General features: G+C 40.0%; 1 protein-coding gene across 2 annotated transcripts in view; it reads right to left on the bottom strand.

Annotated features, from left to right (window-relative positions):
- Pdilt (protein disulfide isomerase like, testis expressed) overlaps nt 1-17,703 on the bottom strand; it is a 41,064-nt gene that overhangs the window by 11,643 nt on the left and 11,718 nt on the right. For both annotated transcript variants that reach the window (XM_045144551.1, XM_045144552.1), the window contains exons 3-7: nt 16,029-16,162; nt 14,601-14,738; nt 9,023-9,133; nt 8,819-8,944; nt 1,158-1,355 (exon numbers count right to left, since the gene is read on the bottom strand). In XM_045144551.1, coding sequence (XP_045000486.1) covers nt 1,158-1,355; nt 8,819-8,944; nt 9,023-9,133; nt 14,601-14,738; nt 16,029-16,162 — 707 coding nt within the window. The remainder of the gene's footprint in view (nt 1-1,157; nt 1,356-8,818; nt 8,945-9,022; nt 9,134-14,600; nt 14,739-16,028; nt 16,163-17,703) is intronic.

The raw sequence follows: 17,703 nt of genomic DNA, 5'->3' as shown, positions 1-17,703 counted from the left end.
GGGGAGCTTGAAATTAGGCAACAAAAGGGCTTCCCTCGCTAGACTGTGGCCAAGACAGCAGGTGGCTGAGATGGCTTGAACATATCAATTGTCAGAGAATAACGTTACCAGTAGCTATTCTGGGAGGTATGGGGTCTCATGAGGCCCTCTGCCATCCATGATAAAACACTGTGACCCAGTTTTGTGCAGGAAACCATAGCTACTATTAGTTCATGAGTGTAACAGCCATATTTAATCCAGGAAACAGCATTCCATAGCCTCCCTTATCATCCTCCTGGTCTTACATCCTTTCTGGTCTCCTGAGCCCTGGAGGGTGAGAGTTAGATGTTATGTTTAAGGCTGGGCACACTTTTATTTGAAGAATTCCCCCTTTACTCTCAAAGGTGCTGCATAGTTTAGGAAATAAATGAGATTTTTAAAAAACTCATCAGGGCAGTGGAGAATATGGCAAGTGAAAAGTAAACAGTGGATGGTGACATATCATATGACTGTCTTTCTAGGGCTCTCCTTTCAGTAACATAGATATCCTCCTGATCCCACGCAACCTAAAGATATCTAAAACTTTTGAGGCTAAATCCTGATTACTCTCTATGCTCCATCCTGTTGTTCTCTACCCTGGAGCCAAGTACATCTTTCACATTAGAGGTTGCAAAGATGACAAGAGTCTCCTTTCAGAGGTCAAGCCACCTCCTCAGAAAATCTGCACTGCCATTGGAAATTCATTTTACAGCTAAAGTAGTAATGTTGGAGTTGCATCTCAGAACAAATAACAAATTGTATATTTTTCAAGGTCGGGATATGTCCCACTTTTAACCTTGAGGCTGAAATTCTTCTGCTTCTTCCTACAGAAGATTAAAACCAGCAAAATTGTCAGAGTCACATGTTGGGTCATGATATGCAGAGACATTTATCGTACCAATAACTGTGGGCTAACTCCACAATGCACGACCCATTTACATCAACAAGGAGGGGCCATTGGGAGGGGGTAGATCATAGATGAGCCTAAACAATGGTACCAAACTGCCTGTATTTGCTGAAAAAAAAATTAAATTTTTTAAAAAATAAAACAAATGACAATAAAAAAATAACAAAATTATAATGAAGAAATTATTATGTGGTTATTATTTTAGGTTAAATTTAGTTATGAACAAGCTTACCTTGGCACTTCCTCTCAGGAAGCTTTTGCCAAATTTCTTGAGGTTTTCATAGGTTATCTCATCTGTAGGCATTTTGTACCTGGCATCAGAGGTTAAATTTAGGATTTGAACAGAGGGAACATTGACCTCTGTGATCCGGAAGTACTTAAAGACATGTCTGTTTCTGGGCTCATCTGCATTAATAAGGATCAAAAGGATCTGCAAAATCAAGCAAAACATTTCCTTTGGTGGTGTAGCCACTGGTAAGCTGCATGTGCTCTGGTAAATAACCTTCCACATGCTCATGCAAACAACTTTAATGAAACTCAATGGGAGACACACACACACACACACACACACGTATGTGCTCTACATCAAAGTAAAAGAGACTAGCAAGGAAGAAGAAGGATTCAGTAAGAGGGGGAAGAGAGAGGGTAGTAGAAGGTGATTATAATCAAAATGCATTATGTGCATGTATAACAGTTAAGAAGGTAAGTCTGGCTGCCCAGGTCCCAGGTAAAAAGAAGTACCATAAGCTCATCTCTGCACCCAGCCCACTTGCTCCTGCCCAGAACAAGGTGGGGTAGGCCACTCAGGCCCTGAAGAGTCCTCCCCCTGCATCCAAACCAGTCACTCATAAAAAAGCACATGACTGTACCCACCAGGAGTAGGGAGGACCAGGCCCAGTTACCTCTGGCCTTGAGCCCCTATGTGTTCACCCAAGATACCCATGAAAATGGCCTGCCCATACCAGGCCCTGATGAAAGTAGACTAGGCCACTTAGGTCCTAGATTTCCAGCCAGAAGTGCCATGGGCTCACCCCTGTGCCCAGACTACAGCAGTGTGTAGTATGCCTCCCCATGTCCTCCAACAGCAAGACAGACAATGCTGTTCAGCACAGGCCCTAGTTGATGGAACCACTGTTGGTGCGTTCATGGCAAGACAAAGAATTATCTCCAAATAGGTCAACCCCAACACAAAACAAATAATGCAAGAAACCAAGGCAAATCATTCCCACCAAGAATGCCTCAGTCCATAGTTGAAGCCTCTAATGAGAACTACTTAGGAAACCCTACACAAAGAATGCCAAAATGCAATTATGATATGCATATTCGACAAATTTAAAAACAAATGAACAAATGGCTGAATAAAATACAAGAGAATCAGCTAAAGGAACACAAAAGATACCTGAATAAATTAAAAAAGGACACAAACAGAACCTGAATGGATTCCAAAAAAGCATAAGCAATCCACTAAATGCAATGAGAGAGTCAAACCAAAGAATTACCATGGAGTTCAATGAAGAGAAAGTGATACTGAAGAAAAACATATTAGAAACAAGACCAGAAATAACTCAATTAAAGGGCTCCCTGGACAGCATTACCATTAGAATAGATCATGTGGAGGACAGAATATCAAGACTGAGGACAAAGCTGAGGAAATAGGATGGGAGGCCAAAATCAATAACAAGTTCAAAAAGCTGTTTAGCAGAACAGGATAGAATTGTGGGACACTTTAAAAAGACTGAATATTTGAATCATGGGCAATAAGAAGAACTAAGGTCTATGGCATAGAAAATCTTTTTAATAAAATTATAGAAGAAAATTTTCCAAACCTTATAAATGTTAAGCCCACATATAAGAAGCAGACACCAAACAGACAAAACCAGAAAAGAAATTCATCAAGTCACATTATAACTAAAAAAATATTAACACAGGAAGCAAAGAATAATAAAAGTGGCCAGAGAAACTGGGCATGGTGATACACCCCTTTAACCCCAGCACTCTAGAGGATATGTGAGTTCGAAGCCACCCTGAGACTGCATAGTGAATTCCAGGTTAGCCTTGGCTAGAGAGAAACCCTACTTTGAAAAACCACAAAAAGAAAAGACAAAAGTGGAGAGAGAAACAACTTGTAACTTATAAAGGTAATCCTATCAGAATAACATCTGGTTTGTCAAAGAAAACTCTAAAAGCCAGAAGGTCTTAGATTGGAGTATTTCAAATATTGAAAGACCACTGCTGCCAATCCAAACTATACCCACCAAAATTATCCTTCATAATAAGAGAAAGAAAAGCTGTCCACGATAAAAAGCTGGCTATATGAATATATGAGCACAAAACCAGACCTACAGAGAATATTGAATGGCATACATCACACTGAGGAAGGGTAGCTATAAGAAAGAAAGAATAATAATCGAAATGAATAGTTATTGGAACAAATAAAGGACAAGAAAACACAAAACTGCACAAAATCATCAATGTGATGGGGATTAATTTACACCTTTCAATAATAACTTTGAATACCAATGAACTCAACTCCTGGATCAAATGACAAAGGTAAACAGGCTGGATCCAAACATCCATCCATTTTCTGTCTTCAAGAAACCTACCTTATCATTAAAGACAGAGTGAATGGATGGGAAAAAATATTCAAAGCAAATGGAAATAAGAAACAAGTGGTTGTGGCAGTGCTCATATCTGACAAAATAGACTTTAACCCAAAAGTAACCAAATGACATAAAGAAGGCCACTTTATAATCATCAAGAGAACAATTCACAAGAGGATATCACAGTCTAAAACATACACACACCAAACACAGGTATACCAAGTTTTATATGACAAATTCTACTACACATGGCATTAGAAAATGGGCATTCTACAAAAGTAATACAGACAAAATTCCAATCAAAATTCTTGCACCATTCTTCACAGAAACAGAATCATCTAAAAATTCATATGGAAGTACAAAAGGCCTCATATAGGCAAAAATGTCTTCATCAAAAAGAATCCTACTGGTGATATCACTATACCTGATTTAAAGATATACTGCAAAGTCATAGTAATAGGAGGCCACCATGAGGCTATATAGTTAATTCCAGGTCAGCCTGGACCAGAGTGAGACCTTACCTTGAAAAACAAACAAACAAACAAAAGGAGGCCTCTGAAACAATGCAGGGCATCACCAAAGCACTTGCTTACCCAGAAGAACCAGATGGCAAGACCCTACTGCTAAAGACACCATAGGCTGTAGCCATAGAGAAATCAAGTTGAAACTGGATGGATCCTGATGGCTAGCTTCCATAGAGCTAGAAAGTGCTATGAGAGTTGCTGGAGGATAAGTCACCAACAGTGTGAACAAGCAGTGTATCCCGCAAGGTACAGAATTAACCAGCCAGGGAAGATGTGCCCACTGATACAATAGTGGCACGTAAATTGTGGGGTAAATAACTGCTCTCTGATTTTATATGAGGCCCTCTCAGTAGGAGAGAATTCATGCCTGGTTTTGAGAACTAAGTCAGGAACCTATGGCTTGGAAAGTCATAGACCATAGAGGGAAGCTTCCACCGTTCTTTGGCTAAATGGAGAGGTTATACCTATCAAAAGCCTTCAAAGCCAGGCGTGGTGGCACATGCCTTAATCCCAGCACTTGGGAGGCAGAGCTAGGAGGATTTCCATGAGTTCAAGGCCACACTGAGACTACCAAGTGAATTCCAGGCCAGCCTGGGCTAGAGCATGACACTACCTCAAAAAAACAAAAAACAAAAAAACAAAAACAAAAACAAAAAGCCTTCAAAATGCATCTGTTTAGGCCCCTTTGATCAGTGCTGTTCTCACTCCTGGGTAAAGAAATTTCTTTTTACATATGGAGGTGAATATTGAGAAGACCCATCAAAATGACAAGAATAGAAAGATGAGCAACAAGCACTCTATCATAGCTAGCAGGGCCCAGGAAACACTGCAGAGGAAGTGGTAGGTTAAACATGAATATGGCTGTCCAGATCACCTTCTCTTTTGAGAAGGTGCTAGACACTGTGGAGACTTGGAATTCATCAAAACAGAAAATAAGAAGCTTCTGGATCTCAACATGAAAACATACTTCTAAGATGTACTCCAAGGGTCAAAGAACACTGTGGAAGAGGGGACTTAAAGAAGGTAAGAGCCACATTTAAAGACCGTGAGAGCCACAACAGGTTGGGAAGGTGTACTCTGAAGCATTGTCCTCCCAACAGAAACAGTCTGGTGCATTCGTGACTTGGCTATGATTACCTCTACTCCCATTGCGGGGAGCCCTAAGTGAAATGGGGTGAGAGAAAGGGGCCACACAAGTATGGCCTGATAAATACAACCAATTTGCAAAAGCTCATATATTAAAGTTCCCAATAATTTATTTTTAAAAAGCAATACAGAGTCATTGACATACACTGAGCAGTTCTTGACATTATTTGTACAAACAGTCCATTTTTAAGATACAATACTCAATTAAGGACATACCTCTGTGGTAGAACATTTGCCTGACATACATGAGGGCTCAAGTTCTATTCCAAGCTCCACAAAAGGAAAGAAAGATCAATAAATAAAATTTAGAAAAATTAAAAACACACAGAAAATTATTCCTTGCCTCTATGAACCATTTACCAGGGGAAGTGAATGTTGGGAGGATATGAACCAGTGTAGTGCCAACCGTGAGGTTGGGGAGAGCCTTGGAGCAAGTGTACCTCTGCACACAGCTGCACACACAGGCAGCAGCTCTCAGCCTCTGTGCCTGCACCATCCACACACCTTCATCAAGTCAGCAAGTCCTGAGTTTTCATCCTTTTTCTACCCCTCAGTTTCCTTATCTGCAAAGCGGTGGTTCTCATAGTACCTGCCTTAGAAGACTCCTGTAAGAATTAAATAGGACAGTGTAGGTAGTGGCTTAGTTTGTTTAATGGCAGATGTAAAATGTTTAACACATGCCAACTCCTATTGTTATTCAGAATTAATCTATCAAGGAAACTCATGACTTCACACATTCACACAATATATATTCATAAAGTGCCAGCTATACAGCAGGCATTTGCTGAGCAGTGGGGACACACATTGCTGCCCAAAGCAGGCCAAAACCTCTTCCTCCATGAAGCATATGTTGTAGCAGAGAAGACAGATAGGAAGTAAGGAGGTGCTCCATAGATGAAGTGTTTGCTGTGTAAGCGTAAGTAACTGGGTTCTGAGTCCCAGAGCTCGTGTAAAAGCCAGACATCATGACAGGTGTCTATAATCCCCACAAGCCTAAGGTCAGAAAGAAGGAGAGACAGGACAACCTCCCAGAAGTTCACGGGCCAGCTAGCCTGTCAAATACAATGGTGAAGAACAAGACACTCTGCCTCAAGCAAGATGCAAGGCCAGGACCAACACCAGAACATGTCCCCTGACTTCCATGTGCATGCCCACACTCACACACATGAATGTACTCACACATACCATACACACGCCACAAAAGAGGAAATAGCTAAGAAGCTAATGGATCCAAATAATAATGAGTGACAACTAGACAATAGAACAGGGTAGTAGAAAAATGTGACTGCAAGTTGGGATAAGGTGAGACTTTGGTAGAGTGAGGGTATCAGGAAGAAACAATGGGGAGATGACATTTTAGTTGGGAGCTAGGTGATGAATAGCAAACAAGTCAGGGAACAATGATCCAGCTGGTAAAATCAGCTAATGCAAGGGCCTGGCAAAGAAAGAGGCAAAGAGCTTAAAGTGCTCTACAAAGGAAAGGCCTTGAGATTTCAGCACATGAGGGACAAAAAGTCAGGAGCTAGGAAAGGTGAAATCAGAAGTCTAGTGAAATTGCCTTGGGTTTGATCATAATAAAGGGCCATGAAGAGTAGCCAGCCAAGGAGTGACATGGTTTGTTTTTCATTTCATTTCATTTCATTTCGTTTTACATATATATATATATATATATATATATATATATATATATATATATATAAATTATTTTCTTAGGTATGGTCTCACTCTAGCCCAGGCTGATCTGGAACTCAGTCTGTACTCCCAGACTGGCCTTGAACTCATTGCAGTCCTCCTTCCTATACTTCCCTAGTGCTGAGATTAAAGGCATGAGCCACCATGCCTGACTCATGGTTTGAATTTTAAATGGTTGTTTATTGTGGTTACATAGAAGAAAAAAGAGAGTAAAGGCAAGAAGGTGAGATAAGAACTCCTTCAGACACTTGCTGCCACATACTTTCAGGTCATTTATCTATAAAAAGATTCATCCATAAATGACAACATGTCATTTGCCTAGATACTAGGAAGAAAAACACAGCAGACCCTTAAAACCATCCTGAATCCTTCAACAAATGCCAGCTACCTTCCACATGCCAGGTACTAGAGTGCAGGGGCCAGGAAGACAGGCATTGGGGAATGGTCTAGTACAGTGATATTCATCTATTTATCTCTGGCTCGATGGCAGTAAGAATTTAGTGCTTCATATCCCAATCTGTCCCCCCAAAAAATTCCAGTTACAGTAAAATTAAAAAGAAAAAAAGAACAGGAAGAGAAGATGGCTACTTACTACTGTAGGTTAGGAGAAGCTGATGGAATACCATCAGATGACAGTTAATTAAATTACTTAAAGCTGGTAAGGTGTAAAATTTAAAAATATGGAAAATATACTTTCAGGAGGTACTTCTGTGATTGGAATGACCTGTCTGCTAAGCAGCATGATGAGTCACAGTGTGCATATTCTCTACTCTTATCCTCTAGGGACCTTATTCTGTGTATTTTAGGTTTCAAAGTTTTATTGAACTCAAAATAATTTTAAGTGGCTAAAATTAGCTTTAACATTCCTTTAAAAATATTGATATTAATAGTAAATAAAAGTAATTAAAGGGGGGCTGAAGAGATTGTTTGGCACTTAGGGCACTAGCCTGAGAAGACTAAGGACAGAGGTTCAACTCCCCAGAACCTACAGAAGCCAGGTGCACAAGGTGACACATGTGCGCAAGGTCACCCACGCACCACGATGTGGTGAGACATCTGGAGTTTGACTGTAGTGACCAGAGGTCCTGGTATGCTAATTCTCTGTCTCTCCCCCTCCCTCCCCATAAAAAAGTAAATAAAGAATAATGAGAAGATAATGAATCAATGTCCCTCAGAATCCAGGTATTTTTATTCTATATTAAATAGAGGCACTGACCTTAGGAGAAACTGATTTGTTTCTACTGAGAACAATGGTAACAGCAGTAATAAGCACCATGAGCCTTACTTTTTCTCATTGCCTTGCATGTAGATTCCCAAAGATTTCTTTAAGTCAGGGGCTTACTATGTAGCCCAGACTTGCCTTGAACTTGTGATTCTCCTGCCTCAGCCTCCCAAAGTGTTGGGGGTAAGAATTCCTAATTATAATTGCAGCTCACCATTTCATCCATGAGGAGACCAAGGTCAAGAGGGCATGAAACTCTTAAGAGAGTATAGCGTATAAGAGGATCAGTGTTAAAATCCAGGATCTCAGCAATCCCTTGTCGACAGCGTGTGCTCCCGGCACCTTCAGCCTGGAGACCTCAGGCAGGAGGCCTCTTCTTTCCTTCTCACCTTCCAGCCAAAAGCTGCTATGTTGCCATCACCCACCATTGATAGAGGTTAGCCCATCAAAAATACCCAATATAACTGCCCCTTTATTAGACTTATTGAGAATGAGTAAAGATCACTGAATTACCAAACAATATAAAATAAATAAATAAGTGAAATAGACTGATTAAAGCAAGATAGATATTAGGTAGCATTAATATATAAGCCATAAAATAGGTAGACAACTGTTTGTGGAAGTCAGTAAAACAGATAAATACCCTCAGGTTCTACAGGTCTGTGTTCCCATTCAAGAGCCCCAAAGAGCACTGGAACATTCTACAAACCTTGTCTTGGAAGTCCTTTAATGCCAATCTATAATGCTGAATGATGATGCCAGATGACGGGGAGCTTTTGGAGATAAAGAGCAGCATGTGATTAAGGATGCGTAACTCATAAATCAGATCCTTGTTCTGAAATTACAAGGACAACAGGTCATTCCATGCACACACCTGCTTCCACAGTTCTCCCCAGAGCCCTTTGCCACTGACCTCTACATTGTACTCTATCACAAAATTTGTGAGGTGCTGCTTTATGATCCAGTTGAGGTCATGTTTGTTGGTGCTCTCATTGATGAGCTCTTGACGTTTCACAATTTTCCCCTTGAACAAAAAGAAAAGCACATTAGAAGGAAGAGACTTCCATGATATACACAAAAAATATAAATAGCAAAATGTTTCCCTTGGATAAGAGAATAACACCAAGGATGGTGACAGGTGTAATGCATAATACAGGTCTCTAGTAAATATGACCACTGGGTAAATGAGCCTGTGAGTAGAATATGGGTATATGGCAGATATGAAATCTCAGATCTACAATGATAAGCAGTGTAATTAACGGACAAGCCTAGATGCTGGGCCCAGGCATCCACCAAAACTGCCAACCAATGGCTGGTGGCATCAGGATTATAGAGGCAAGGCCAGTCCTAGGAGATCCAGGATGTTGCAGTCATTTTCTTGTTGCTGACATAAAACACCCAAATGGAAGCAACTTATGGGACAAATGTGTTTATTTTGGCTTACAGTCTTAAGGGGGAGCTTCATGACGGCAGGAAAAAGATGGCAGAGCAGAGGCCTCCATGCCATAGCAGATGGAAAACAGCAGTAGCAAAGTTAGCCAAGTACTCACAAGAGAGAGCTGGTTATGCCACCCATAAGCCCACATCCAACAACAAACCTTTTCTAGCAAGTCTCCACCTCCCAAATTACCATCATGTGACAACCAGGCATTGAAAACACATGAGTTATGGGGAAACCTAATTCAAACATTCCATCTTTGGCCCCTATAAACTGATAACCATCCATGATGTAAAATGCAGTATATTTAGTCCAACTTTTAAACTCCCCAGGTCTTTTTTTCACCAATGAAACACTGTTCAAACATTCCCATAGTCCAAAATCTCTTTAACTGTGAAACTATTGTATATCATCAATAAGCATTCACACTGTACATGATGGCATTACAAGGAAAGATGGAGCCAATGCAATATCTTAAACAAACAGGAAAAGTATAAAATCCTGTAGTTCCAGATCTGGCATTTCTAACCAGTGACAAAATCTCTGGCATTCCAATATATCCCTCCAGTCTAGGGAAAAATCTATCCCAGACCAGTAACTTTCCTTAGCAGCTGTCTCATAGTCCTGGCATGTCCTGAGGATCTTCACTACAACCCATGGTTCATCCTTATGTCTTAAGGTCTCCTAACAGGAATTCTCTCAAAACTTCTTCAAATTGCTCAGCAACCATTTCCAAGAATTAAACCATGTTGCAAATCCAATGACCTTTTTTTTTTTCCTGCATTTTTTATACTCCCTTAATACCAGGTGGGCTACAAAATTTGTCAATCCAGGGAGGAATAAAGCTGACTTTGAAGAGCAGGACACTCCTTCAACATTCAGGCCTCTTACTTTCAAAAAAGTTTGTATTCTTTCTACTGCTATAATGCATAACAGCTGTCCTAACCTCAACAGGGTTAATCTTTCAAACAACTGCAGCTGAATGAGAATTGCCTTCAGCCTGAAATTTTCATGTCTTTCTGCAATACCTGCCTGCACACCAGTCCATTTCTATTCAAAACAACTCTTCCTCAGGACACAGGAAGAATGCACTAAGCTTCTCATGCAAATTGTCTCTAGCCCAGTCTGGACAAAGATCTTTCTTTTCCTCAAAAGCCAAACCTCATAGTCCATACTTCATTCTGCATCTAGGGCTCACCCTAACCAGAATGGTCTGTCAACCTCTGCTTTCATCACTGTAAGGTATCTCTTAGACCAAGGTTGCAAATCCTTCCAAAAACTACCCCATTCCTACTACCAATTTTATGTCACAGTTAACCTTTGCATTGCTAGTATAAAGCACCCAATCAAGAGCAGCTAATGGGAGAAAATTTGTTTATTTTGGTTTACAATCTCGAGGGGAAGCTCCATGATGGCAGGGGGAAGATGTGGCATGAGCAAAATCTAGATATCACCTCTGTCAGTGAGCCAAACTAACACTGGCAAGCTAAAGCTAATAAACCTCAAGGTTCATCCTGAGCAACACACCTCCAAAAAGTCACCATATCTCAAATTGCCATCATCTGGGGATCCAGCATTCAGAACACATGAGTTTATGGGAGAAACCTAATTCAAACCAGCACATGGAACTTTCTGGAGAAGCAGTTGATAGATTTCCTGCAGTTAAAATGCCTTCCATCAACCTTCCTTCTTCCCAAAAGATCAGATTGCCAACATGATCTAATGGCTCTCTGAATTCCTTACCATTTTGCTTTCTGAGACATTGTTCCTAATAAATGTTTTGCATATTAATACTGCTAGGAAATTGCTTCCCAGAAAGATCTGGACAAACATAGAAAACATTCTCTCTTTCTTTCTTTCTTTCTCTCTCTCTCTCTCTCTCTCTCTCTGTGTGTGTGTGTGTGTGTATGGAGGCTCAAATGTGTGTGTAGGTGACACATGGTATGTGAATGTGGGTGCCAGAGGACAAACTCAGGTGTCATTCCTCAAGTTATATCCACCTTTTATGAGACACGGTCTCTCATTGACCAAACTTACAAATTAGTCTACATTGTCTCCACAGCAAGCCCTAGGGTTCCACCTGTCTTTGCCTCCCCAGCACTGGAATTATAAGCATATGCCTCCATGCCAAGTTTATTTTTATGTATGCTCGGGGGATTGAAATCATGCTTGTTTGACAACTGAGCAGACTCCCTAACCTGTGATATGATTCTTTGTAGACCTCAAGTCTGTGAGGAAAGAAGCAAGAGCTATCTCCTAATTTTTAGTCCATCTTCTCTCCATCTCCATCATTCCTACCTACCATGGTCCAAATTTCTCACCTGCATATCTGAGATTCTTTCCCATTGGCCCCTTCACTTCCTCCCCATCTTCCCCCAAGTCTTCCTATACAAATCAGATTTTTGACACTATTTTCTTGTCTTCAAGTAGTCCTCTGGATAATGTTTTGTAGCTTACTGCTAATGATAATAGTTTCATAATACTAATTATAGTGCTCACATGATGTTCCAAGCATATTTATGCATTGGCCTATTTAATTCTCACAACATCTCTTCAAACTATATGCTTTCCCACTTTTAACTTGAGGAAATTGAGGCAAAGGAAAATGAAGCAGTATCTCCAAGATTGACATGAAATGGACCATAATTAATAAACGGATTAAATTTTTTAGTTATTTAGTTAGTTGTTGATGCCAAGCTTTGAACCCAAGGTCGATGCATGCTCTAGCCCTGGAACAAAGATTGAAAATCAGGCAGTGTGTAGTGTTCATGTGTTCAGCTCTTAAAATATACCTTCTTTGTGGAAAGTATGCACATAGCCCAGGAACCTAATACATTTATCATGAATAAGTGTAAAAACAGCTTAAATGTATTTTCATGCTTACTCTTTGGGTTTTGGTTTTATGATGGGATTTGTTATGTAGAATTTTTAAAGCTTATATGGTCCAAATTTGGTAGCATTTCCTTTGCAGGGTTACTGTCCTGTTTTATAAAGGACTTTTCCCAACCCAAATCTAGGGGAAAAAAATCTACATATCATCTCATCTTTCATGGTCCCAATTTTTGTAGTTTTGATCAGAATCCTCTGGAATTTAGTTGGGCATGAGGAATACTACAAAGTTTCCACATTCTTCCCAATGCCCTTCATTCACTACTACACATCTTTCCATTTTGACTCTGTCTGAACTCTATACTGTCTCATTAAAACTTGTGACTCAGAGTATTTCATTCCTCAGCTTAAAACCTTTCAATGATTTCCACAGGCTCAAAAGCAAAGCTTGGCATCACTCTACAAATAAGTATCACTCTATATTTCAAGAGTAATGAACCTTTTCCAGCAGCATATATAACAAAGCTAATGTAAGGACATGGTTTTGTGTGGGGAGCAAGTAAGGCATGTTTCAGGGTCTAGACTAAAGGCTTAGAACACACACAGAACCTTCTGTGGTGATGGAAAAGTGTTCTATAAGTCGATTATTTCTTATCCAACTAGCCCAAAGTATCTGTGGAACATTTGAAATGTGTGACTGGACTGGCTGAGGAACTGTGATGGTTAATTCTGATTGTCAATTATATTGAGTTAAAAAGTGCCCAAAAGATTAGTAAAACACACATCTGAGTATGTTTAAGAAAGTATATCCAGAAATAACTAAGGGGAGGAAGACCTGCTTTGAATGTAATGGTATCATTCCATAGGCTGAAGGCTTGGGTGGAATAAAAGGAGGAAGAGCAAAGAATCATCTAAGATAACACAGGCATTCTCTTCTCCTCTTTCTCCTCTTTCTCCTCTTTCCCACTCTCTCCCCTTCATAGGTGCCATGATGCACTGAAACTGAGCTAAAGCAATTTTAAATTTTATTATAGAGACAAAAAACACAGGAACTGAAATTTTAATCTAATTCATTAATTTAATAATTTAAATAATCACAGCTGCTGCCATATTGTAAAACCAAGCTCCATATCACATAGAGAGAATGAGGCAGGGAGGGAGGAAAAGGAAGAAGGAGAAAGAAAGCAAATGAGCTCAGACTGTGAAAGGCCTTGTGGATGTCATTAAGAATTTGAAGCCTAATAACCCAGATTTGATTTCCCAGATCCCATGTAAGCCAGATACACATGGCTGTGCATGCATCTGGAGTTCATTTGCAGTGGCTAGAGGTCCTGGTATGCCCATTCTCTTTCTCTCTCTCTCATAAATGAATAGGTAAAAATAAAATATATGAAAATACTTTAAAAAATAATTTGAGCATATCCTAGCATCAGACTGGTATTAAAAGGCTTTCAAAGAGGAGGAGAAAACTGATCATCAGATTTCAATTTTGGAAAGATGTTCTTCAGAGTACCAGTGAAGATCAGAACAGCAGAGCAGCCTTTTCTAATATTCTGTGGGAGACAATGGTCAAAGATTGAAGGGGCTTCGTACATATAAAATCATTAGGATTGGTTTTGGGGATGGAGAAGTGGTAGTCATTAGAATTATGCCTGAGGTTTCTGGCTTGCTTCACTAAATGGAAGAAGGTGATAACATCCACTGAGGGAGTATAAACCCTAGAAAGAACTTGAAGATTATGACTTTGGGACTAAGGGACTAACCATGATGAGCTATCTAGAGCTGTATATCAAAGTCTAGAGATGACAGACATCTGGTTCGAGAGTGAATGGATGGCAGTTGGGGATACAGGATGAATGGGAAGCCTGGAGCAGGAGAATGATCATACATGGAATTGAGCCTTGGTGACAGTTATTGCTATAGAAAGGACAAGTTTACCATGAAGAATTGCTGTAAAGATCATGGAAATGTAGCGAAACTGATATTGCATACAAGTCACTTAGTCCAATGTCACTTGACCTATAGGTGGCAGAGCCAAAGTTTGTATGTAAATTCTCTCTTCTCCTCTTTCCTCCTCTCCTTTTCCTCCCCTCTTCTCTCTTCCTCTTTAACCTTATCCCCTCTGCCCACCTCCCTCCCTCTCTCCCCCCCCCTCTCTCACTCTCTTTCCTAACTGCTATAATGGACTAAGAGACCCCTCACCAGCCACAAGATCAAAACCTACCTTTTTAAACACCAGGACACTGTCAAGAACTACATGGTAACGTCCAAAGGAATTTCTGATTGCTATAGCTCCAAATGTTAGCTCAGGGAAGTCTTTGATTGTGTTGTAGAACAGTTCTGCTACTTCCTCTTCTAAATCCTGTTTGGGAATCATGGTTAGTAAGTCATTGGTAGAAAGCAAAATGCCCTGTTTATTTAAGGGGAAGATAGTAGCCAATCTGTGTATTTGCTTTTTTAAGTTCTGGAATTTTGCTGAGTCGACTAAATCTCCCTTACTGAATAGTACATGCCCATAATGTTTCTCTGGCTGTGACTGAAACCCACACAGGCCAATGCTCAGAAATAAATGGAAATAATGGGCTATCTTCACTATATTCAGATAACATTAATTTCTTAATTACTTTCAGAAGAGCCAATTTATTTGACCATGTGTAATACAAAAATTTCATCTCATATTGAGTTATAATTAGAGTTTCAGGCTTTATTCTTTTACCTGGAAAAAAATGTAAGTCTAATATTCTTAAGGATGTAGAGAGATAAGAGTCACACACTGTTACCATGTGTAAATGCAGTCATAGAAGTCTGACTTCATTGGGAGAAGAAGAGTTATTAACTTAAATTAGCCAAGACATACAAAAAAACTTCTAAAAGCACATAATTTGTGATTTATTTGCATATATAAAAACAAAATCAATAGAAAAATAAAAAGTGATCATAGAATATTTCATATCTAAATTATTTCTCTAATATTTATCCCCAGTGATTCTGTGATGAGGGTTGGATCAATTTCAAATGAGTGAATACTTATAAAGTGTTAACAAATTTAGTTTAGAAGAATGCTCAGAAAGAGTTTAGAGATGGAGGGCTGGGGAGATGGCCCAGTGCTTAAAAGCATTTGCTTACAAAGCCTCACAGCCTGGGTTTAATTCCCCATTACCAAGGTAGAGCTAGATGCACAAGGTAGCACATGCACCGGAGTTCATTTGCAGTAGCAGAAGGCCCTGGTGTGTTCTCTCTCTCTCTCTCTCTCTCTCTCTCTCTCAATAAATAAATAAATCAAACAAATATAATTTAAAATTTAAAAATAGTATACATATGGAGACTTGACCCGACTATATACAGTAATGGCTTTCAAACCAGAAAACATAGACATCCTCTTATTCTGTGATGTTCTAAATAGACCCCATAGCTACACTATTGAAACCAGCTTAATGTTGCTGATCTCTTCTTTCTCTCTATTCTATCTTCTAACTAACTTCTGCTAGCATTTCAACCTCCATGCTTTCTTCATTCAACCTGGGAGCTCCTAAAGGACATTTGCTTGGCAGACACAAGATAGATAATGACCCAAGTGAGAGGACCTGCTCACCCCTCCCAGACACAGCACTTCTTACCAGTTGAAATACCACCACATGAATGACCCCAGTACCTGGAAGAAGCCAATGATGACCAATGGCCTGGATTTCACACAGTCTGCCAACTCCTGACTGTTATTGAACAAAAATGCTTTCCCGCTAATTTGTCTTCTCAACCAAACCACCAGAGCAGCGGATTCAACCACTCCTGGAGAGACACAATCAAATGGATCACAAAGGAATCCTCCCTGACTTGGAGCAAGATCTGTCTTCCCCAAGTTTAGTGAGAGAAGCCTCTAGTCTTGGGTTCCACCCTTTGAAAGCCAAGGTCAGTTTTCCCATTTCCTTTATCCCCCAACCTCTAAGGCATGGACATTAACAATAGCAGCTAAAGTCACCAGGCTCTTACCAAGGTCAAGACAGAGCTGAGTGTTAATTCTAAGAAGTATTCTTAATCTTCCCATTTTGAAGATGAAGAAGCCAGTGATCAGCTCACTAACAGCCAATTAGTGGGTCTGAGACCTAAGTGGAGGTATTCCCAATCCTTGCTATGGTTGACAGAAAAATAGATTGATTTTCTTCAAATATAAGTCCAATGACCAGATAGTCCTGTAATTTTGGGACTATCCCTCTGTGACTCCAGTTCTCTAGTAAAAACCCAAATAACCTCTGAGGTCATAGAATCCTGATTTTCATTTCTCAACTCCTGTTGGGGATGTAGTTAGCATGTACATTCTTATCTTCTAAATGAGGCCACATATACTTGGTCTGGGAAGACATATTGGTACACCCAAATGTGCACAGGGCTATGGACATAAGGATGTGCCTTTCCTAGGAACATCAATTTCACATGACAGCAAGGGATATAACCTACTGTTTTGTGTCAGTGTCTACTGTAGAACCAAATGGAAGATTTTTCAATGACTTTTTAAGGTAAAGCAACATTTGTTGTGAACAGCTTTGGAATACATCCACAGACCTTTATTCACTCACTTATTCCTTCACTTCTTCATCTATTGGACAAATGTTCATTGAGTTCCTATTATGATAGTCCTGCTTAGTCCTGGGGAATGTGATGAAAAATAAACATCTTACCACTGTCTTGAAGCTCTCATTATGATGAAAAAGATAATCCTCAACTAATTACATAAGCAAGTACATAATCACCCTCAAAGAAAGTGTTTGAGAGCAAAGTTCTATGAGCCTGAAGCAAAAGTACAAACCTAGATGGTGAGGTCAAGAAGGGCTTCCTTGGGGCCATGATGATGTAGCAGCTGAAAACTGAAAGATGTGCAGGAGGCAGCAAGGAGAGGGAAAACCTCCCAGGTAACGCAAACAGCTAGTGTAAAGGATTCAAGAGCAGGACAAATGATCTCAAAGGGCTTGATAAATATGTCCTGAGTTACTAAGACAACTACAAAGGGCTCTACTTTCAGTACGGTTGTTTACAATTTCTAAGAACATTTAAAGAAAACTTACAGTAGGGTGATAGCTCAGTCAATATAAAGCTTGGCTTTCAAGTATAAGGGCCAGAGTTCGCAGTCCAAAAGCCACATAAAAAGCCAGGCATGGTGGTAAGCACCTGTAATCTCAGCAACAGAGGTGCAGATATGGAAGGACCCCTAGGGCTTGCTGGCCAGACAGCCTAGCCTACTTGGTGTACTCCAGGCCGCCTCAGGAATATTTTCTAAGGTTGTACTCTGGCTTCCACATGCACAAGCACACATGGGCATGTGCATCTGCCCACAT

Source organism: Jaculus jaculus, chromosome 2 (genome assembly GCF_020740685.1).
Source record: "Jaculus jaculus isolate mJacJac1 chromosome 2, mJacJac1.mat.Y.cur, whole genome shotgun sequence".
Lineage (NCBI taxonomy): Eukaryota > Metazoa > Chordata > Mammalia > Rodentia > Dipodidae > Jaculus > Jaculus jaculus.
The sequence above is the reverse complement of the archived record's forward strand: the minus strand, read 5'-3'. Positions and strand labels throughout refer to the sequence as shown.